The sequence below is a fragment of the Phycomyces blakesleeanus genome, assembly GCF_001638985.1.
Source record: "Phycomyces blakesleeanus NRRL 1555(-) unplaced genomic scaffold PHYBLscaffold_18, whole genome shotgun sequence".
Lineage (NCBI taxonomy): Eukaryota > Fungi > Mucoromycota > Mucoromycetes > Mucorales > Phycomycetaceae > Phycomyces > Phycomyces blakesleeanus.
In genome coordinates this window covers 288,073-311,071 of record NW_017265151.1, presented here as the reverse complement: position 1 = coordinate 311,071, position 22,999 = coordinate 288,073, and the positions used below count along the sequence as shown (strand labels likewise).

General features: G+C 35.8%; 6 protein-coding genes across 6 annotated transcripts; 3 read left to right on the top strand and 3 right to left on the bottom strand.

Annotated features, from left to right (window-relative positions):
• Nucleotides 1–853: 853 nt before the first annotated feature.
• On the top strand, nt 854–2,000 carry PHYBLDRAFT_148389 (hypothetical protein; the record flags this gene model as incomplete). The annotated part of the gene is made up of 5 exons (XM_018432077.1): nt 854–899; nt 966–1,141; nt 1,195–1,492; nt 1,678–1,787; nt 1,902–2,000. 5 exons carry the CDS (start codon nt 854–856, stop codon nt 1,998–2,000), a joined length of 729 nt encoding a protein of 242 aa, XP_018288514.1.
• Nucleotides 2,001–3,343: 1,343 nt separating this feature from the next.
• PHYBLDRAFT_135145 (hypothetical protein) lies at nt 3,344–4,393 on the top strand (the record flags this gene model as incomplete). Its single annotated transcript, XM_018429701.1, has 4 exons — nt 3,344–3,552; nt 3,634–3,653; nt 3,778–4,137; nt 4,271–4,393. The coding sequence occupies 4 exons, from the start codon at nt 3,344–3,346 to the stop codon at nt 4,315–4,317; spliced, it is 636 nt and encodes a 211-aa protein (XP_018288513.1). The 3' UTR covers nt 4,318–4,393.
• A 1,226-nt stretch (nt 4,394–5,619) lies between these two features.
• On the bottom strand, nt 5,620–6,018 carry PHYBLDRAFT_115246 (hypothetical protein; the record flags this gene model as incomplete). Its single annotated transcript, XM_018428448.1, has 1 exon — nt 5,620–6,018. A coding segment is annotated over one exon (399 nt), but the record flags the coding sequence as incomplete, so codon positions are not given.
• A 3,734-nt stretch (nt 6,019–9,752) lies between these two features.
• Nucleotides 9,753–11,025, bottom strand: PHYBLDRAFT_159534 (hypothetical protein). Its single transcript, XM_018434005.1, has one exon. It carries the CDS (start codon nt 10,968–10,970, stop codon nt 9,921–9,923), a length of 1,050 nt encoding a protein of 349 aa, XP_018288511.1. The 5' UTR covers nt 10,971–11,025; the 3' UTR covers nt 9,753–9,920.
• An 897-nt stretch (nt 11,026–11,922) lies between these two features.
• PHYBLDRAFT_79871 (hypothetical protein) lies at nt 11,923–19,066 on the top strand (the record flags this gene model as incomplete). Its single annotated transcript, XM_018443518.1, has 21 exons — nt 11,923–12,274; nt 12,429–12,589; nt 12,815–12,919; nt 13,084–13,152; nt 13,330–14,073; nt 14,173–14,268; nt 14,381–14,485; nt 14,604–14,750; nt 14,811–14,908; nt 14,994–15,078; nt 15,257–15,412; nt 15,537–15,682; nt 15,740–15,873; nt 15,962–16,018; nt 16,141–16,751; nt 16,977–17,102; nt 17,256–17,417; nt 17,564–17,792; nt 17,882–18,459; nt 18,569–18,661; nt 18,838–19,066. 21 exons carry the CDS (start codon nt 11,923–11,925, stop codon nt 18,940–18,942), a joined length of 4,359 nt encoding a protein of 1,452 aa, XP_018288510.1. The 3' UTR covers nt 18,943–19,066.
• A 219-nt stretch (nt 19,067–19,285) lies between these two features.
• PHYBLDRAFT_70611 (hypothetical protein) lies at nt 19,286–21,188 on the bottom strand (the record flags this gene model as incomplete). The annotated part of the gene is made up of 2 exons (XM_018442305.1): nt 19,286–20,233; nt 21,015–21,188. The coding sequence occupies 2 exons, from the start codon at nt 21,186–21,188 to the stop codon at nt 19,286–19,288; spliced, it is 1,122 nt and encodes a 373-aa protein (XP_018288509.1).
• Between the last annotated feature and the right edge of the window lie 1,811 nt (nt 21,189–22,999).

Below are 22,999 nucleotides of genomic sequence, written 5' to 3'. Positions count from 1 at the left end.
GTGGAAGTTGAAGAAGTCGGCAATTAAAAAATATAAGGGTAAGACTTCCCCTGTTCATGCTGGAGGACACGTTATGATTTGGGGATGCTTTTCGTCCAGAGGTCACGGAGAGCTTCTCAAGATCAATGAAACCATGACAAGCCCAAAATACGTAACAGTTTTGGAGCAGGGCTTACTGAAGACCTTGAAGAAGCAGAATCTCATCAAGTCCGATATCATGTTTTTGCATGATAACGCCTGGTCACACACTGCAGCCAATACCAGAAAGTGGTTGAAGGCAGAGGGGATTGAGGTCATTGATTTCCCACCGTTTTCGCCTGACCTTAATCCCATCGAAAACCTTTGGGCGTACACAAAGGGCAAACTCTACCAATATGAAGAGCCAGCCAGCTCAATGAGGGAATTGTGGTCCCGTTTCCAGAATGAGTGGGATAGTATCCCAGAGGAGATGTGCAAGAATCTAATTGAATCCATGCAAAGCAGAGTGCATAAATGCATTTTGAAGAAAGGGTATCTTATTAATGAAAAATAAAAAAAGATACCTTTACCTAAAAAACCGGGCCACTGAAAATTTCCACTTTTTTCATATAACTTTTTATTAATACTATATATATATCTATACTAGCATAGTATGTTGTAGCTCTTTAACAGATGTCCTAGAGTGTATTAAAACTATCGCGAAAGAATAAGAACTCAAGAAGATATAAGTTGCGGAGTACAAATTTTACATTTGCTGGCCCGGTTTTTGAATTTACTATATTATCAAGGTACTTTGCTTCCCTCCAAAAAAAAAAAGAATTGGTATGCTTAGGCTTAACAACATAAAACTAACCTCAACCTTCAAGTCACTGGTATGCCAAATTACAGCCAGTCATATATTTTTATGTGGACCAACCTGGGTCAGCCTTTTCTTTTTAAATATCAATAACACAAAAACACACTATATGCACTGTCTTTTAACTAAGAATTTACAAATGAAAACTTTGAAAAACTTAACGGGTTGGAGATTTGCTATACAGATGACCCCAGTAAGCCCATGCTCCAACCTAAGCTAAAAGTAAATGGTTTTCTATCCTACTACCATCGATACAAATATGATTTCCCAAAAAATCAACAAATCTTCAAGAACAAATTATTCCAGGTAAGTGATAAAGAAGAGTGCTTTGTTATGCATTAGTTTAACGACTTTACTAGATAACCAGAGATAACATTCAATACCTGAACAAAGTATATAGATCACACCAGCCGGTGGACATTGGCATTTACGAACAAAAGCAAATGTCAATGAAGCAGATTTACTCAGAATCTGCTGTGATTATTGATCTATCTGACGAGAAAAGATCGAGATCATTTTCCACATGGTACAGCGCAGCCAAGTCAGGTTTAACGCTTGTTGATCAAACCTGCAAAATTCCAAAAAAAAAAGAAAACGATGTCTCCAAAACCAAGATAATATACCGCTCCCTTTGGGTTCTAAAAAGCATACATCGAGGTATATTATACTAATCAATAAAATTGATACTTCCATACCTTTGATTTTAATGTTTTTTTTCTCTCTCTCTCTCTCTTTTTTACTATAGAATCAATGGCTAGATAAGCCCTAAATGTTAGCGCAACATATCAAGCCAGATTACACGATCTCATAAGCAAGGGGTGTAAAATTATCGGATATGTAAGGAAATCGCCTGGAAAGGAATCAACCACAACAATACTTCGTCTTTTTGATGAAAGCTTCTTCCGTGGACATGGCATTTGGTTCATACAACTCTGCTTCAGATAAACTCTTTGTAAAGTGTGATATCACTACAACCACTGTCATCCTAGGGACTACAGGAAACACTCAAGGCAATACAACGGAAGTGTTACGAATATTCGTCTTAAATTAAAACAATTTGTTTTAGAGGTGCTCTTCACGACCTCAGACCTTACACAAAACAATTCTGGAGCTGTATGTTACTCAAGATACTCTGGAGTACTTGATCTCTAAAATCCCATCATGATGTGTGCATTCTTTTGTATTATTTATTGCTTTATTTTCCAATATTTTGATTAAAACAAAACAAAGCAACAATGAACTCCAACCACCTTATTGACACTGTTTTTGGAAAAAGAGGAGTTGAAGAAAAATTTTCACAATCCCTGTCTAACGCTTGCCCTTCAATTCCCCAATTGACAAGTGACTCAGAAGAGCAAACAAATTCCTTTAAAAGAACATTTATCATTTTGCAAACGATTATTTATTCACTTATAGACCCAATATGCACTTTCAAAAAGTTGACATGTTAATATGGATCTACAATGTTTTTTTTTCTCTTGGGATTACCCGTCAATTTTAACGGAAGTTCGAGTTAATGGTCGATATCCAAATGACAACAACTGCAATTGGTGGGATCATATCATTACCAGCTTGCACGATTGAAGGAATCCAACCAGTTCTATAGCTCATTATATATATATTTGTACTGTAAAAGGCAATAAAGTGGAAGTAAAGGAATAGAATAACATATTAACATAACTATTATTTTTATGGAAAGTAGCTATGTAAATATGGCTGTTTAATATGGTGTATATGGGACGTTATTTCTCATCTTACTTTCTGTTGAAGGTGTATTTTCACCTTTGAGACGTTGTTGTATTTGGGATACTTTAATATCCGATATCATATACGAACCCAGACAGAAGTACCTGTCAAAGAGGTCGTTATAAATGATTATCCAATATGAAGTCCTATCTGAAACATAAGAGCAATGTGTCAGATCCATCATTGGATCATCTTCAAGAAGTACTTAAACTATTATCGCAAAGCCGTTACGATGACTCATATCCAGGGTGACTGGATATATCTCAATAAATATAAATATCATAGATAAAATAACTTTTATTAAGACAATTCGATTTGACTTGAACTTTTAATAAACACAATAAAAAAGAGTCTCAAAGTACTTATCGTTCCACCTTTCCACATACAAATATAACAGACGTACAAGATTTCTTATCATTTTGGAAATTTTATGTTACATAATTACTATATATATATATATATATATCATGTATCTTTGTGTAAGGTCTGAGGTCGTGAAGAGCACCTTTAACCTATTGGGACAAATGTATTTGTTTTTTGGGGACAATTATTTTTGGGAGTGATATTTAATTATTTATTTATTTATTTGATTATGGACATTTAATTTTCTCAAAGTGACAAAAATTACCGTTCTCACTGTAATAACAACAGTAGTCATAAACATATTATCTATATAGCTATTATATCCACATATCCATAAATATCCATAAATATACATTTATATACATTTATATATATATATATATTATATACATAAAATCAATGTCGCGTACACCTTTTGCCTTAAATACACAGACCCTCTCTTTATTCAGTCGTCGGTTACTCAACTGTCCTACATATCGTCTAAAGTATAAACCAGATGCCAAGAATGCTGCTGTCTTGGTCCCACTTTGTCACAATGAGCACAACCAACCCAGTGTTCTCTTTACAGTACGCAACCTAGAAATGAGAACACACAAAGGAGAAGTAAGGTAATACATGTGATGATGATAAAGTTAAATTCAACTGTTTCTTTTCTTTCTTTTTTGTACTAATAATCAACATAATGTTAGTTTTCCAGGTGGTAAACAAGGCAAGTCAGAAAACTATACTAGAGATGATTTACTTTTTGTTTTTTCTTTACTCCCAAACAAAAGCCAAAGAAGGAAGGAAGAAAGGCTAATCTTACATTATATAAATGATTTACAATCGATTAGATCCTGTTGATGCATCGGTTCAAGAGACAGCATTACGTGAGACGATGGAGGAAATTGGAATCAGTCCTCATGACATTGATATCCTCGGACAATTCTCCTGCCTTCCCAATCAGTCGGGTTCACTACGCGTGCACCCCTTTGTGGGCTATGTTCGAAAACCCGTCAATGCGGCCCTTTTGGATTATAATCCCGAGGAAGTCGCAAAAGCATTCTGTCTTCCCCTTGAATATCTCTTGCGGCCTTCTGTTCGAGAATTGAGACAGTTTAGAGATACTTCGCACAAGTATACCGTATTTCATTTACCGCAACCCATCGAGTCAGAGACAGAAATATGGGGATTAACGAGTTTCATTCTTGACGGTAAATTGAACTTTATATATATATATTATTGTTGTTGCTATAGTGAATTTAGAGATATATAAAGAGATAGAGAGCTACAACGAAAGGAAATCAAAGAAAAGAAGTTATTAATCTTGATTATCTTTATCTGTAGGTGTGCTTCGAAAGATACTACCAGAATATTTTACTTTAAAAAATTAGATATGTATAGATAGAACAATATGTTGTTGCCCATTGCTAAAGATGTAGATAATTGTATTGTGTTGATTATTTATTTATTTATTTATTTTTGCGTGAAAGTGCGAGAGAGTATGAGTGTGTGTGTATATATACGAGGTGTTGGTGTTGGTGTTGGTGTGTACATGTACATGTATATAAATATGTATGTCTATACGGTATATCCATATAGATATAGATACATATATATTTCTATTTTGGCAGAATATTGGTTCTTACAGAAGGAAGAGAGAAACTACGTGAATGTCCTGACATTCGTTTGATAGACTGGCTCATACTAATACTTGACTGTACTTTGACGAGATCAGTTTGCTCGTCTTCCAATTCATCATCATCAAACTCATCGTCCTCACTCCACATTTCAGCAGAGGTCTCGTTGTGACGAAGATCACTACTCTTGCGATGGAATGGCCAGAACCCATATCCACTACTCTTGCGGCCGCAATCATCATCTGCCGACTGTGTGCTGGTGGTTGGTGTGAGCCTGACAGGGATGTTACCATTATTGTTGTTGTTATTGCTGTGGTTGCTGTTCAAGGAAAACAAAGAGTGGCCAGCTCCAAGAATACCATTCGATGCACTCGATTGGCTGCTGGATCTATGATGACTTGAGTAAGAAGAGTTTTGCTGATGTTGCATTGGGCGTGGATTCTTTGGTGGTTCGCGTAATTGACTGAGTTCGTCTATAATCGGCTGGGTCACCCAAGACCGCATCAAGATGTACTGTGTAATCACCTGTTGTTCTTTTCCTAGATCATCATCCACAAATCCCCAGTTACTACTGTTATTAATGTTGTTGTTATTGTTGTTGTTGGTATCGTTGTGTTGGTTTTTGTTAAATGATAGTGCTGTTGATGCTGTTGATGCTAATGATGCTGCTGTTGTGGTTGTTGTTGATGATGATGAATGTGAGCGGTTATAGAATGCGTTTGTAAATGATCCGGGCCGGAAAGAATATTTCTTGCTGGTCTTGACGTAAGCTGGTGGCGGACGTTGTGAGTAGGCGGGCAAGGCCAGAAAGTCCTGAAAGATAGCCAACAGGCTTTGGATCCGAGGGTCCTGGGTTGCGCCTTTTGTTGCAGCCAATAGGTACGTAATGTCATGCAGAAAGATACCCAGAAATGGAACAACTGGTTTTCTGTTGCTAATGTTACAATTGTTATTGCAATTAGCCTGAGCATGAGCTTGGTGTTGGTACTGGTGTTGGTTGAGGTTCATGTGGCGCTGTCTGTAGGCTTCGTAATTATTGGCTTCTGACATGAGCTGGTGCAGAAAGTCCAGCCTTTGCATTCTTTTCTTTGGAATGCACTCCCAGGTGCGTCGCAGCCTGCTGACGGGCGGCGAGTGAAGGGCAGACACGATTGCCTTGAGGGTCTGGAAGTTCAAGAGTTTGAGACAGTAGGATGCGATCTTGATCCAGCGGTTGACCAGCTCTGCGCGCCTAGAGGCCTCTTGTGGTAAGAGAATCGAGTGTTCGATTGCGCGGGTAAAGTAATTAAAGAAATCTGTGGAGGCAACTATGCATGGATGGGGTGACTTTGGAGAATGAGACAGTAGGGCGGTTTGGGGAATGGCACGGAAGATGGCGGAATCGATGAGGGTGAGTTGGTAAGCCACCATGTGGGGATTGAACTGCATAAGATCGGGAATAGTTGCTGCACTCATGTAAAGATTACGTACTTTTGTAATCATGTCTTGAGTGTTGTTTGGGTGGTTGTCTGAGATGGTTGAGTGGTCTATTTGGAGTTGGAGAATCGTGTGGGTGATTAAGAGAGGCAGGGCTGGTATTCTGGGAACCGATTCTAGAGGAGATTCTGTAGATGGTAGGGCCATGCTGTCTCCAGAGTCTGTGCGGGCTGGTACGAGGATTGTTGGATCGACGACCGAGTCTGTGAGGATGTCTAGATTTGGTGCGTTTAGACGATTGTTTCGATGGACATCTAATAATGCAGTTCGGATGATTTCCATATCTGACAAGAGTAACGTCGATTCAGAATTAGGATTATGATTAGGATTAGGATTAGAGTTAGAGTTAGAGTTGTTTATTGGTTGAGGTCGTCGTGGTGGAGGTAATGGTGGAGTGTCGTGATCCTTTTGACCAGAAATCCAACCGGGTGCAGCAAAACTGACGGAGTTTCCTCGTGTTCGACTGCGACCGGAAGACAAGGATGAGACAGGTCTTGTGGTTGGAGAGAGTGGGGGAGATGCTGTGGATGTTGCGGTTGATACCGAGGCTACGGTTGAGGTAGAGGTTGATATGCCGAGGATTGTTATTGGTTTTGGTGGAATTGAGGGTTTGTGCTGCATGTCGATTGGCTTTGGTGGAACTGCTGGAGGAAGTCGTTCAGAGTCCGTTGGGGACAGATCGTCTGACATTGATTCAGATGTGGAGAATATGGACGATTGAGGAGATCTAGGTAGAGAGATAGGTCGACCTAGAGTGATTTCTTCAATTCTGGCCAAGCTTGACCGAATCAATGATAGGGACTGTATATATCCACTTGGTTTAGATACTGGCACTACAAGAATGTTTGTTAGTATTATAATTAAAAGACGTGAAGTCTATTGAATGAATGATCACACACTATGAGGAGTAAATTTGACGCAGTGTAGTGTTTGAGTAGATGTTTCGATAACGGACAAGAATGCAGAATATGCTTCCTACATTATTATTATTATTAGTATTATTTTAAAATGAATTAATTGCCTTGAACATTTATATGTATAGGATATTACCTTTATACTTCCACCCTCAAACAAGTTGGCTGCTTGGCCATAAAGTACAAGAGGTTCGATCATCTAATTGCACAAGAGGTAATCAAGATCGATATGTATAAAAAAAAAGAGAAAGGTGTAGTTGAATGACAACAAAGTAATGAAGCAATGGAACAAAAGAAAGCAAGAGAAAGTGAAAGATATAAGAAACAAATAAAATAAAATAAATATATAAACAAAAGGGTTCAAAGTAAAGAAAAGCAATTGTGGTTTTGTAGTAATCAGCAATGGGGTCTAATGTCAGAAGACTTGTTTTTTTTTGTCTTATTCTGCAAATGTAACAGAGTCGGCAGAATTTTGCGCGTCAGAGATTACTAGAGATGAAGAGTTGTTCTTTCTTATATACCTTTCTATCTGTCTATCTGTCTATAGGTGTAGTTGTATATTATTTTTTAAAAATATAAAACATCAAGTATATACACAACTATAAAAGAAAAGAAAAGATAAAAGATATATATAATATATGTATATGTATATAATAGATAGAGTCAGGTAAGGGAATAAGGGCATTTAACTGACTCTTATTAACAGGTGCATTTAAACCAACAAAGTTAAGCTGCTAAAGTAGCTCATACCTATCCACTCAGATCTAACAAGCACAATTTTTAAATTTCATATATTTATACATACATCTTACTTGTATATATAAAAAATTGAAACAAATAGGATCTAGACGTCACGTGAATCAGCGATCGCATCTTTGAGGGTTACACAGCCGAGGCATCATTTTACATTTAACTCCGATGACGTAGTTTTTTTTTCATATCTATGTATCTCTGTATGTATTTTACTATTGCTGTTGCTGTTGCTGTTGTTGTTGTTGCTGCTGATAACTGGTGCTGATTCTGCTGATTCTTCTGCTTCTGCTGCTTCTATGTTTATGCTTTAATATTGTTATTTATCTATTTTAATAACTAAATAAATAAATAAGCACAAGCATGCAACCAAATCGATAATAATAAAAATAGAAACACCCTTTAGCTTTGTATGTCCAATTATAATATTTCAGTAATATGCATTCTTTTTTTTTATTGACTACAAAATATATATTAATATTAATTAGATATCAAAATAAGTACGGTTTCTAATAGTTGATCGAGAGTGGTAATTTAGCCAAACAAGTTTCTGCTTAAAGATGTATTTCAAGTGAATTAAACAAAAAATGAATATGAAAACCAAAAGCAAGATAGTAAGCCATTATAACCAATAAATTAAACATAACAATGATGGTGATTTTAAATAACAAGCCTTGGAGTTACATCTGCTATGTATGTTAAGGTTGAAATGATCTTTTTAAACTATATATATGACGTTTCTTTCCTTCTTTTACTGTTCCTTTATGTCTTTTTAGCATTTTTTTATACTACTAATGTTATCAGGTTTCCCTTTTTTTTCTTCCTTTTCTTTCTTTGGTAGGCAATCAAGTGGCAGGTGTAATTAAAAGAACTATATGTATATATAAAAGTTAGGTTTATAATTATTGTGGTAATTAAATATACATTGGCTGGTACACACATATGTATTATCTCTAGCATTTGTACTAAATGTTAAGGAAGAGTATTCAATGGCCGTCACAATACATGTTTACCATAGAGACAGAGAGCTAATAGTTTAAATAACTAAATGTTGTCAAGGCAACGGTTTGTATTTAATGATAATAATAAATTTCTATTTGGGGTTCAATAGGGTGTAATGAGACAGAAAAGGAGGTGGCTGAATGCTTTGTAAATAAAATATAAAATAAAGAATGATTGATGTGGTAGATGATGCTATTTGCATTTTCTTCTTCTAAATGATCTTTTAGACAAAACATATATTTACATAAAGGGTTATCCCCCCTATACTCTTCCCTCCTTTCAACCCTCTTCTTCTCCTCTGTTTTTTTTTTTAGATTGTCAAGTCAATTTTTGCTATAGAATAGAAATAGTAATAATGACAGCTTCTAGAATAATTTTTCTTGAATGTGTATATTCATGCAGGAATGTATGCAGATATGTATGGGGTTAGTTGTGCTTGTGCTTGTGCTTGTGCTTGTGCTTGTGCTTGTGCTTGTGCTTGTGTACAAATGTACTAGTGACAGTTGTTTTTTTTTGTTATCAGTCAATATAGCTTTCTTTTTCTTTTTCTTTTTTTACAACTTTTAAGAAATTCAACAAGAAAATTGAACTATAAGTTATGTACACATGTTTGTATACCTTTATGAATGTACAAAATAATTTACTTGTATCAGTTGAATTTATTTCATCATGTTGTACCATTTCGTTTCTCTTTCTAATATAGACATATGTTATCACTATAGAAATATATAATAAAAATAAAAAAAAGCCAAGAATATTATTGGTTCTCAACAAAGTCTGTCAACCAGAATTTCTATTTAATGTGTTACTGAACAAAAAAATTGAACTTTTTTTTTATCAAAAAAATAAAATAAAAATTATTCCCGTATTTTACCGTCCAACAAACACTGAAACTTCTGGGAATTTCTTGAATAATATAAATAAAATAAAATAATAAAAGTTAAAAAGGTTATCTACAAAAAAGGGGGATCCAATCATTGGTCAATACTCGGACACGTACATGTTAATCGATCATTATTATAATTTGAATCATTTGTATATGTATATATAGTCAAATAAAATTGATTTATTTATTTATTGAAATTTGCAAAGTTGTTTATTTAATATGTTATGTTTATGTACATTATATAATATATATATATATATAAAAGAGAGAATGAATGAATGAATGAATGAATAAAAGGGATGTTTAAAGTATAACTACTTTTTCTTTTTTTAGATGTTTTGGGCAGCAAGGAGGAATGGTTGGGTAGGTGCCATAAAGGAATCAATGACGTGTTGATCCTCAAAGAATTCGTTGAGAGTCTTTCCACTCTGTCCCGTCAAGGCTTCAAGATCACGGGTGACTTCAAACCGACGTCCGCCCAATTTGCGCTGCAGACCCCACATCTCCATCAGAAACTGGACATGTTCGTCGTTGCCTACACTCTCACGTAGGACATTGGTCAGATTCTGGACATCCATGCCGTCAATCGTGTGGTCCTTTTTGAGACCGCTGAGCACACGGGCACTGACTTCCTGCAGAGTGAGCAGTTGGGGGCCTGTGATTCTGTAGTCGTTGTTGGCAAACCGAGAGGTTGGGGAGTAGAGAACGGTGGCCGTGGCACGTGCGATGTCCAGAAGATTTGAGGATTCGACAGTGTTCTCCAACAGGGTGCTGGGCAGAGGGAATGCGTTGTGTTTGCGGATGTAGTTTCCAAAGACGACCAGATGTTGGTGGAGTAGGCCTGGATAATAGAGGACGGTGATACCACGGCCATTGGTGAAGCGAGAACGCAGGTAGGTTTCGATCATTCCAAATTGGGTCCGGAATAGGTTTGTGGGATCGTCTTGAATAGTGGTCTGGGGCTGAGGAGATGTTGGGGGAGATACTAGAAGAGGCGAGAATGGAGAGAGAAAGACGATGTGGTTGACATTTGCCTCGATGGCACAGTCGATGTATCTCTTGGCATAGTCAAAGATATTGTCGCGAGTCAATCGAGTGCTGAGTGGGTCCACAACAAGACACAATTTGGCCACGCCTTGGAGTGCTCTGACGGTAGCCTGATGGTCCAATAGATTGACCGCAATCACGGTTGCACCATTCTTTTCCAGGGATTGTGCGTGGGCTGTGCTACTGGTCGGTACGGCGGCATAGATTGGGTAGTTGACAATATGTTTGTACTTCTTGGGAAGTTCCAGCAGTTGGTTGACAATTGCACTTCCTTTCTGGCCATCAGCACCAGTGACGTAGATAGGACCTTTGCCGACATTATTAGAAACCATGGTTAAAATTGTATTAATGAATTGATTAAAAAAAGAATATATTTATAAAATGTAGCTATGTATAATATAGAAATATAAGATAAAGATAAAAGAGAGAAAGAAAGGAAAAGAAGCAAAAAAATAAATTACAATTTATATAAAAAAAAAAAACAAAAGAAAAAGTTTATATTCCGGATCAAAATTTTATACAAAAAAATAAAAAATTTAGTCTCTTGTTTGGCATCTTATTTTAATCTTTGGACGTCATAAAAAGGGAACACATGCGAAATCCTATAAAGATTTTTATTTTTTATTTTATTTTTGATGTACAGTATAAAAGATTTACAATATAAATAAAAATATCCCCCCCTCCCCCCAAAGTTATAGATTTATCTTTTTCTTTTTTTTTTCTTAGTGTGAATTATAACAATTAGAGAAATAAGGGGATGAGTAAAAAAAGTACAAATCATGACTCGATTTACATAAACCAATAAAGCCTCATCCAATATATCTTTTTCCCCTTTTTTATATATGTTTATATATTTATATTATGTACATGCTTTTTTTTTTCAATAAACCAATCATAATCGAATATCAACACACATCATACACTTTATGTACATATTTATATTCATAAACACGCACACACCTTACGTACACACTATATACAAGTTAGGCCTAAATTGCATAAGGCTAAAATACTCATCAATCAATCAATCAGATATATATAAATTATGTGGAGAAATGAATAGATTTACACTACAGAAAATAAAATAAAAGACAGAGAGAAAAAGAGAAAAAGAGTGACGTTTCAATATCACAACAGCCAATAAAAATAATGCTAAATTGGCTGTAATAATTTAAACAATTTTATTATCATTAAATTGAATTGCATCGAATCTATTGAATTATATTATATATTTGAATTGAATTTTTTTTTAGAAATAATAATAATACTATTGTTATTACTAGAATGGCAAAAAAGAGTAAAAAAATAGTCTCCAACAGAGGGTTCGCTACAGTGTCAGCACCTTCCAAAAAGACAATTCCAGAAAAGAATGTCAATCAACCAGAACCAGAACCTGAACCAGAACAGCAAAAACGAGAAGAACCACCAAAAACAGAACCACCAGAATCATTAGATCCTCAGCCTCATCACGATCCAACAAACCAACTGATCGATTCTAATCTCAACGAACGAAAGGCACTCAGAATCCTCGATCGCATCTCAGTTGCAGATCAAGAACCATTCGAACAGAACTTTGGTTTCGGAATCCCAGCAACCATTGAACATGAATTATTAAAGACAAGTCAACGCGACAAAGGTTTCTTTTTATTATTATTATTATTATTATTATGCAATACTACCACCACCATCAACATATATATATATATATATATATATATAATTAAGGATATATTCGTTTGTATGTATGCATAAGCTCTTGGATTATTAATCAGATTTGTCAATTTTGATAGCTACATTTGGTCGTTGCGGATCTCATCCGAACGATGCAAAAATGATTGGACAATTGGATGTCTTGTATCGTGTCCTACAAAAGCTGAGCTTTGATGTGACTGACATTGAACGATCATTTGAAGCAACTTTCGCATTGACCATTGAAGAGCATCTGGATTGGGTAAATTTTATATACATTACAGCATCAAACTCAATAATACATATTACAATCAAATCACACACATAATTTTCTGTATGTTTGTGCGCATAAAGATGAGTTGTGAAATATTAGAAACAAATTATCTATAAAGATAATATATTATCGGTTTTAATTTGACTGAATATTCTTAATAATAATGACCAACAATCATCATACAATATCATATTATGATATACTATGCTGTAGTTGTGTGTCAATGTACCTTATGAACGTATGCCACTCGGATTCTTTGACAAGTACTTTAATGAACAAGATACTGCCATTTCTGTTGGCTATCGAAAGACAAAAGAGGTACACAATTCAAACAGTAATAACAATAATAAAAGACAACAAACACCATAACAACACTATTAGTCTATTCTTATCTTGTAACCTAAATAAATCACATATATCTTTTTCTCTCTCTCTGTGTGTGTGTATGGGTCTATAAATATATATATATACAAAAAAAAAAGTCATCCGATTCAACCAAATCAACCGAATCGACCGAATCAATACGTCAGGTTGAATCCAACCCAGAACATGTTACAAAACCGAAGCAAAACCCAAAGGCAGCCCTTGACAATGACTACAGAGCACGTATATTAGAAGCAGCACAAAAAGCATGGGAAAGTACACACAATAAAAACTAGATATAGAGATTGCTACCAATACATCTACTTGCAAATTTTGCTCATATTTACACATAAATCTTTATTTAGGAAGAGGAACAATCGATCAATGAGAAATACGCCACATTGATGGTCGAGCTATCCAGTCTTGAAAAACAAATCCCTGACAAGAAATCAAAAAAGAAAAAAGGCAACAACAAAAGGTCCTCGGACGAACAGCAACAAGAGCTGTCCGAGTACGAAATCCAGAACATCAAACGAAAGATCTCAAATATCCAACAGTCTCTCAAACACCTTGAAACCGATTGGGAATTCGACAAGCAAAAGGCAAACGAATTGTTTATCGATCATATGAAAAAAGCACACAAACCAAACGAACCTACAGTCGAACCAACCAGTGTTCCTGAATCCACAAAAGACTTGGATAAAGAAACATCCTTGAAGGATGACAATAGTAAAAATATTAATGACGACCATAATGACAATGATGACGATTATGATGATGATACTATGTTTGGTGGAATGATGGAAGACATGGAAAACATGGAAAACGCCAGTCCTGGTCCATCAGCCGTAACAACCTCTGTCAAATGGGAAATCTTAGATCTAAGTTGTCCAAAATGGAAAGGAAAGATGCCAAAGGATCTACTCCATGACTATGAGAAAAAACTCTCTTTCGGAAAACAATCGTACTCTTCTAAAACAGAAGGCGCAGGTCTCTGGCGCTCAACGGTAACCATCTCACCAAAGAAATCATCTGGAGAGACCACAAAATTCGAACTCCCACCAGGACTCGGTGCATCTAACAAGCAAGAAGCCGAGCAATTAGTAGCCGTAAGTTTAACTATCCAGTGCTTTATATATATAAATTGAAATCTCTTTGATTACAAAATTTTGTTGACTTGTTGAACTTTATGCTTTATATATCTTTAGACTGCTGCGTTATTCAAATTGGACCCTGAAGCTTCTATTTTCCAAGTAATGCCACTTCCTTATAAGGACAGATGGTTAGTCTGGAAAGAAGAAAAGGTACAAATGACCTTTTTGGCTTATTAGCAATAATTATATAGATAGATATCCTTAAATGATATCAAATGTGATAACCAAAAAAAAAACAAACAAACGAACAAACTTGATCTAGAGATTAGAAGAAGAGAAACCAAAGTTGGAAGCAGCCAAGAAACGATTAGATTTTCTTACAAATCTCTTGGATCAATCTCAAAATAACAAGGATATTATTTCCAATGTAAGTAAAAAAAAACAAATTCCAGCTTGGATATAGCCATAGCAACAATAATAGTAATAGCTGTATTAGTGTCTTCTTTACTCATCCAATTCAATATAAATATCAAATAATTCTAAAGGGGCCAGTCGGGAGTGAAGAAAAGATCGACAAGAGCATCTCTGATAATTATACCCCAAAAGATACCTCTCCCAAACGTCGTGTATTTAGCAAAGTCCAGCATTCTTTTGAGAAGCGCCTAAAGACCAATGCCTACGCCAACATGAAAGTAAGGTTCTTTGTTTTTTTTAATATTAATAATACTGTTACTGATATTGCTGTTTATTAGAGAAAACGAAGTGAATTGCCTATTGCTGCATATAGAGAAGACATCCTTCAGTTGGTACAAGACAACCAGGTTATTATCATTTCAGGTGAAACTGGATGGTGTGTAATGATTACTATAGCAAATAAATGCATTAAATATTTTTTTCACAAAACTACTTTCTTATCATAATTTTACTTCCTTTAGTGGCAAGAGTACTCAGGTACCTCAATTCCTTGCCGAAAGTTTACTTCAAGACTTTACACGCTTTGGATCCGTAGTTTGTACACAGGTAATAGCAACAGAAAAGAAGAAGATTGACATTATTACTGCTACTATTATTACTATGATTACTTTATTTGATTTTATTTGATTTGATTTCAATTGATCGATCTAAACAAATACTTACATACTCACATACATACACACACATATATATATATATATATCTTAAAATGTAATATTATTAGCCCCGTAGAATTTCGGCAATGTCCATCGCACACCGTGTTTCTGTAGAAATGGGTGATCGACCAAGAGCAACAGGTACTCCTGAAGCCATGGTTGGTTACCAGATTCGTTTGGAGAGTAAAGTCTCACCTGAAAACGTGCTTGTATTCTGCACCACGGTAGGGAAAGATATATAAATGAATAGCTGTATTTTCTGTTTCTGTTTTTTATCTTAATACAAATAAGTAATTAATTTATTAATGAATCAATTGTATAATATATTTATGTATTACTTTTTAATAGGGTATTTTATTACGTCGATTGGAAAGTGACAAGAACCTTGAAGGCGTTACGCATGTGATTGTTGATGAAGTACACGAGCGGACCATCGAAAGTGATTTCTTGCTAATCATCTTACGCCGTTTGTGCCACGCTCGCCCTGACCTTAGGTAAATACATATATATTCAATTACTTATTATGTATATTGATCGCTTTTTTTTGTTAGAGTTATTCTGATGAGTGCCACTGTTGAAGCCAATCGTTTTTCTTCTTATTTTGGTCATTGTCCGGTTGTGTCTGTCCCAGGAAGAACATTCCCTGTTCATGTAAGATATCTTGAAGATGTAATTGAATCCACAGGTAAGATACAAAATATAAAAGGTACAAAATACAAGTTGTACTAAAACACATATTCTCATGACCATTCTTATTTGTTTGTTTGTTTCAGGTTATGTATTGGAAGCAGATTCACATTATGCTCTTCGAAGCACAAGAGTACGACAAGGTAAAGATTTGCTTTTTTTTTCAAGTAAATCACACTCTAATTCACACACTCTAATTTACACACAACATCTTTTTTTCTTTTCTTTTCTTTTATTGCATTGTATTGTATTGCTATTATAAAAGATCAGGGAAGTGTAGCCGTGTCAGGAAAACATGGAAACTCTCAGCGTGTACGTATCGAATGGTACGAGGATTCAGACGATGATGATCCATATGATCCTACTCGCGTCGAGTCCAAGCTTAATGTAATCTCGAATCCAAACGAAATCGAAGACGGAACCGAAACCGAAAATGAAGGAGCAGGAGCAGAGGGCGATAGACTCGGACAACCAAAAATCAAATACTCTAAACAGACAGCAAAGATGATGCGTAGAATGGACGAAAGCAAGATCAACTATGACATTATGGTTGAGCTACTAGAATACATCTGTATCGAATCTCACGCGAATAGTAACAGCGAGGTGCCTAGTACAGGTGCAATTCTTGTCTTCCTTCCCGGTATGCCCGAAATCCGCAAGGTGTACGATCTGGTCTCAAGTCACAGTCAGCTGGGAGATCCCCAGAAATTCTTGCTGATTGCCTTGCACTCTGCCCTGTCTTCGGAACACCAAGAGCGTGCATTTGACATCCCTCCTGATGGCATCCGAAAGATCGTTCTCTCAACAAATATTGCCGAAACAGGTGTGACCATCAGTGATGTAACCGTAGTAGTAGACACTGGCATGGCCAAAGTAGTAAGGCAAGAAAAGAAAAGAAAAATATATAACCTTCTGATCCCACCTCTAGTTAGTATTATTCTTACCTCCCCCAACAATCCTTTTATATTATGCTGCATTACATTACATTACATCACATTATATTAACTGTCGCTGTAAATTTACTGTATTTCTATTATTCTTTAATCGACTTGCTTACATATATACTTGTGGTATTTTGATTTGTCTAGCTATGATGAAAAGAAAAAGATCACCAGATTGCGACAGACCTTTGTGGCCAAAGCAAATGCACGCCAAAGACGCGGAAGAGCAGGTCGTGTTCAAGAAGGCATATGTTTCCACATGTTTTCTCAGCACAGATATGAGCTTGTAAGATTGTTTATTTTTATTCCTTTTTGGCATTACACATTATTTATGTGCTTATGTATACTAATGATGCTATATATCTAATCTTACACCATATGATACAATCTTTGTGTTCAATTTGATTTGATTTGATTCGATTTAATCGTTTTATTTTAGATGGCAAATTATGAAACCCCTGAGATCCTTAGGCTACCTTTAGAAGAACTCTGTTTGAGAATCAAGGTGTGCGGGCTTGGTTCTATTCGTGATGTGCTTGATTCGGCACTTGATGCACCTTCAAAGACTATGATCGATAACGCTGTTCAAACCCTGCAAGATGTAATTCTTTCTTTCTGTTTTGCTTATATTAATACACACACACACACTAACACCTCCAATCTAATACCATACTTTCTTCCCCTTCCTTACACACATACACACACACACACACACACACATATATATATATATATGTAATTTCCTAGGTTCAAGCATTATCTGTGGATGGTGTAGAAACACTGACGCCTTTGGGCGTTCATCTTTCAAATCTACCTGTTGACGTGCATGTTGGAAAGATGATTCTATTTGGTGCCATTTTCCAGTGCTTGGATCCAGTGCTTACAATTGCGGCCTCCCTGAGTTTCAAGAGTCCGTTTGTGCGTCCTTTTGGAAAGGAAAGTGAAGCAGATACTGCCCGGATGCGCTTCCAACATGGTAAACTATATATCTGTATATATGCATTACCTTTTTTTCTCTCTTATTGTCACAATGATTACTAATAATAATGAATAATAATCATGTAGCTGATTCTGACTTTTGGACAATTTATATGGCGTACAAGGCTTGGCGTGCAAAACTACTGCAGGTTCAAGGAAAACCTGGTTGGATTCGCCAGATGCGTGAGTTCTGCAGCACTCACTTCCTTAGCCAGCAGAACCTGGAGATGATCGAAGACATGAAGAGACAGTACCTTGGCCTATTGATCAGCATCGGCTTTGTGGACCCAAAAAAGACCTCAAGCAACCCTCTTGACGAAAGCACCGGGTCGGATTTTGACTTGAAGAAGTCTTTCAAACTATGCCAGATTCCGGCAGCCTACAATACCTATGCGGATTCGATTCCTGTCGTAAATGCAGCCATCGTGGCAGGCTTGTACCCTAAAGTAGCGGCCCGTGCACGCGACACGGGGCTATTTATGACCGATAAGCTTGGAATGCACACACATCCGTCCTCAACTCTGTTTGGCCGCGAAAAGCAGCTCAAATCGGAATTCCTGGTTTATAATACGATTGTCATGAGCAACGATAAAGTTTATTTGTGGGAAGCTTCTTCGGTGGACTCGGTAGCCATTATGTTATTTGCCACACGTATGGAGATCAAGGTAAGAAACAAAACAAAATAAAATAAACTAAAATGGAGGAAGAAAAGGGATGAGGTGTTGGAAGAGAATTTTTGGCTTAGGTACATTTATTCACTATTTCTTTTTGTAGCATAAATTAAGACAGGTTGTGTTGGATAATTGGATTTACTTCAAATGCTTTGCCAGATCTGCAGTTTTGATCAAATTCTTAAGAAATGAATTGGTAAGTTGTTGGTTTTTTTTTTCTTTAAAAAAAAAAGAAGAAGCAAGGTAGCCAAAGTGTTTAAACTATAAAACGTACAATAGAATAGATCATTTATATGCATATTAAACCAAAACACTGATAAATGATAATTAATTCAATGCATGTAATTGTATGTATTTATTCTACTCGTTTAGAATAATTTGTTGACAGCCAAGATGGATCATCCTGAAATTGACCTTACTGATATTGATCGAGATATCATGTCTGTCATGGTAAAAACACTCGAAACAAGAGTATAAATAATTGAAACAAAACAAAATCGAAAATGAAAATATGTTATTAAAGTATTATTAATATAATTATTATGATTGTGCTTTATATAAGCAAAAATACAAAATATAAACAGACAAGATAGACGCAGACAAAACAAAATTAAATGTATACAATTTTTTTATATAAATGTATATGTTATATATATATATATTACTCTTGATTTTGCTTTGTTTTCTTTTTGTACACAATCAGCAAATATACTTATAAGTACAGATATTATAAGAAGAAGAGGAAGGAAGATAAAGGAAGGAAAAAGAAGTAATAAGAATAATAGTAATAAGAAGGAGGAGAGATTTGTGTGATTAATATTTACACAACTAATTTAGAACTGTCCTGTGCTGCTCGTGTTGGCGACATTACACGTCTTTGATCTTCGGGCATAGATGTTCTCTGCTCAGAAGAATTTCTCTGGTCAAAAGAATTTCTCTGATCAGAAGACATCCTTGACTGCCTTGCATCAGATATATTACTATTGGCTCCGGGTGGGGGAGGAGATTGGGAGACAATAATAGGTTCAGGAGATCTAGAATCAATAGGATATTGTTGTTGCTGAGGTGCATAACCTGGCATAGCCATTGGTTGGTTTACTACAGAATGCTGTGGAAGTGGTGGCTGTTGTTGTTGCTGCTGCTGTAGGTATGGGTCGTATTGGTCGTATTGAGGGTAATAGAATCCTTGTTGGTTATGAGATGGTGGCATTTCGTTCATTCCTCCTGTAGGGTCGTTTGGATAGTCGTAATAATTCTGCTGTTCTTGCCACTGTGGTTGGAACTGCAGTTGAGGTGTATACTGGTATCTACTCGAACTATACTCTTGCATGGGTGCTGGCATTGTCTGCATTGGAGGAGAGTATGGAATTCCTCGGTTCTGGCCTTGGTTCTGGCCGGGACCAGGACTAGGGCTCACGACATTACTCTGCCGATGGTATCCACTGTTTTCAAACCTTCCGATCGGTACAGATGGAGGATAGTAACCGCCACCATTGTCTCCACCGTATCCATAGTCGGCATAGTTGTTGTTAGGTTCTGCGTAGGCCGGATATTGAGGCTGGCGGTAATCTGTGTAACCACCGCTCTGGTTTTGGATTTGGCTTTGATGATGGAGGTGTTGTGCGTCTTTGATATTATCAGTTTCATCGAATCCTCCGGTTCCGTGGTGTCCGCTTGGATCTTTAAATAGGTTGGAGGCTCTTTGGATATTTCGTTCAGGCTCATTTTTCCTCTTTGATCGTCTCACCAAAAGTATGGCGCCAAGGATCTATAGCATTATTTTGTTTCAAAAATAGTAATAAATGATAATGTTATTAGTATTTTTAGTATTTTTTTTAAGAAAAAAATTATTAAATTAAATTAGATTAAAGACGTTGTTATATATATATATATATATATATATATAAGAGGGTACCATTCGAGTTTATAGGCAATGTTTCAAGAAATAGAAAAAAAAATTAAAAAGAGTAAAAATAGATCCATACCACAATAACTCCACCAGCGGCACCACCAGCAATTCCTCCAATCTGACCAGAGCTGAGACCTCCTCCTCCTCCAGTTACAGCAGGCGAGCCTGTACTGGATGAGGTAGGTTGTGCAGACGTTCTTGTCGCCGATGAAGCCCGAGAACTGGCGGAGGCTGCAGAAATCAAAGATGATACTGGTCTACTGGAGGCTGAGCTGGGCGCAGCGCTCGATAATGGTGATGCTGATGATACTGATATAGGGGCAGATGATTGTAGGGAAGGTAGGACGCCAGAAGCTGTGAGACTTTTGGTGGGTGTGACGACGACGGCAGATGAGGCTTTTGAAGCTGTGGGTGTGGGTGTAGGTGCAACGACCACAGAAGATGCGAGAGTAATGGGTCCAACTGTGTCTCCAACCGTGATATCATTGGCGCTTCTGACAAATATATAGTATGAACCTGATGCTACACTTGTCGGGACTTTTACGGTAGACGAACCCTTGGTGGCGTTGACATTTGTGGCAAGGGTGGAGGAAATGAGAGTGGTGGATGTACCCGAGGCTTTGCTGAGGTAGATATTGACGCTGGTTGTTCCTGCATTCACATCGCTCCAGGATACCAGAGTATCTTCGCCTGCGACAATATTTGTGTTTGCAAAAGGGTGGGTGACTGTGAGGGCATTAACAGAAAGAGATGCAAGACCTAGCAGAACAACCCAACGGATAGTGAAGGTACGAAATGCCAATCCGGTTGACATTGCTATTGCATAGGTAATCAGGATAAATATATGTATAAAGAAGTAAAGAAAAATAAAGGAAGAAGAAGAGGAAGTAAAATGAGGCAAAGAAGAACAAAAATAAAAAAGTAGAATATTAGATCCCTTTTTTTTTTCCTTTACTTAATTAGGTGGGATTTTGACCCAAGATGGATGATCCGCAATATAAAAAAAAAAAAGAAAAAGACTGAAAGAAGTACAAGAAGTAATATATGTGTGTGTCGCAAAGGTTATTCGGACCGTGTGCGTATGTGTGTGTGTGTGTGTGTGTGTGTCTATAGTAATTTTGAGTTGGTGAATTACAAGTCAACTATCTCTCTTTCTCTCTTTTTATATTTACTTGTCTATCTCTATGTCTTTATATCTCCTCCATATATATATATAAATACTTCAAGAGATCCCAAGATCTATAGTGCAGCTCCATATTCAGTATAGGAAACGAAGCAGTAGTGTATGTATCTATGGTATAGGATTGGTGTGTGACAGTCAATTTTTCATTATTATTCTTTACTATTACAATATTTATCCCTTAGACTTCTTCCTTACTTGCTTTATGATATTACATTACATTAGAGTATACTCTATTTTATATAATTATTTTGCTATGCGACGATGTGCTGCTTTATGTTATAAAACACTTTAGATCACTGTGTAATACCCCAAGTACCTTGTTCTTTCAAGCTTTATATTTATCTATCTATTAAATTAATAGAATTATCCTTTTTGGATACAGAATTATCTCCTCTTTAAATTCGACTTCTACTTTTATATATATATATATATTTTTCTTGTGAGCAAAAGACTTTCTTTTTATAAAATAGATCCCGGGACTTTATTCTTTTGTTCTATTTCTTGTGTCTTTTGTCAAAAGCGTATAGGAAATCTATTAAAAATAACATTACTAAATTTTTATTTCCCCTTTTTTTTAAAAAAAAAATTATTTATATTATATATAAAATACACTATACTCATTAACTAAATATAATATGTATATATATATAAAATAGGGTGGCTTTTAATTGGGATCAATCTTCTCCTACTCCCTCTTTCTCTTCTTATATTTTTTCTACTTCTTTGACTAAATATGCCTTGTTTTATTATTTATCTTCAGTCTGATATATTTATATATTTATTAGAGTTCTACGTGTACCTGAAAAAATAAATGTAACAAAAATAAAAATCTCACAAATAATGATAATTACTTTTATCTATCTGTCTCTCTTCTTTTTCTATTGTATTTTTTATTTATTTATTTGTGTTATCCTAGCAAGTTCAATGTACCACAAAAAGTAGGTATAGTGAGAATAGAGAGGATAGAAGAAGTATATGCGTATATGAATATGAACATGAACATGAATATGAATATGCATATATCTATTATATATATATATATACGAGCGTGCAAAAACGGAAATCTTAAAAGTTCATTTTTATTACTTTTATTTTACCATCCACACACATCATTAATGGCTTTTCTTTTTTTTTCTTTTTTTAAAGCAAGAAACAATTCTATCTCAGATTAACTAAATTTATATTTACAGCCAAGTACTTTTATTACGCCGACTAAAATGTCTATATATAAAAATAAAAAAAGTCATCACTCCACCAATTACTTTTTTTTTATACATCTAATTTGTTTCAATAAATAAAACTATTAGTTTCAAATACATACATACATATATATATATATGAGATTGCTTTTTTAACGCTAGTCTTGAACGCTAAGCTCTAACCCTTATTATCTATTTCAGCTATGAATCGATACTTTTTTATCTTGACTTACACACACCCAT

Bases quoted from the DNA above. Each gene is read 5' to 3' on its own strand.
- PHYBLDRAFT_159534 (XM_018434005.1), bottom strand. From the start codon at position 10,970: ATGGTTTCTAATAATGTCGGCAAAGGTCCTATCTACGTCACTGGTGCT.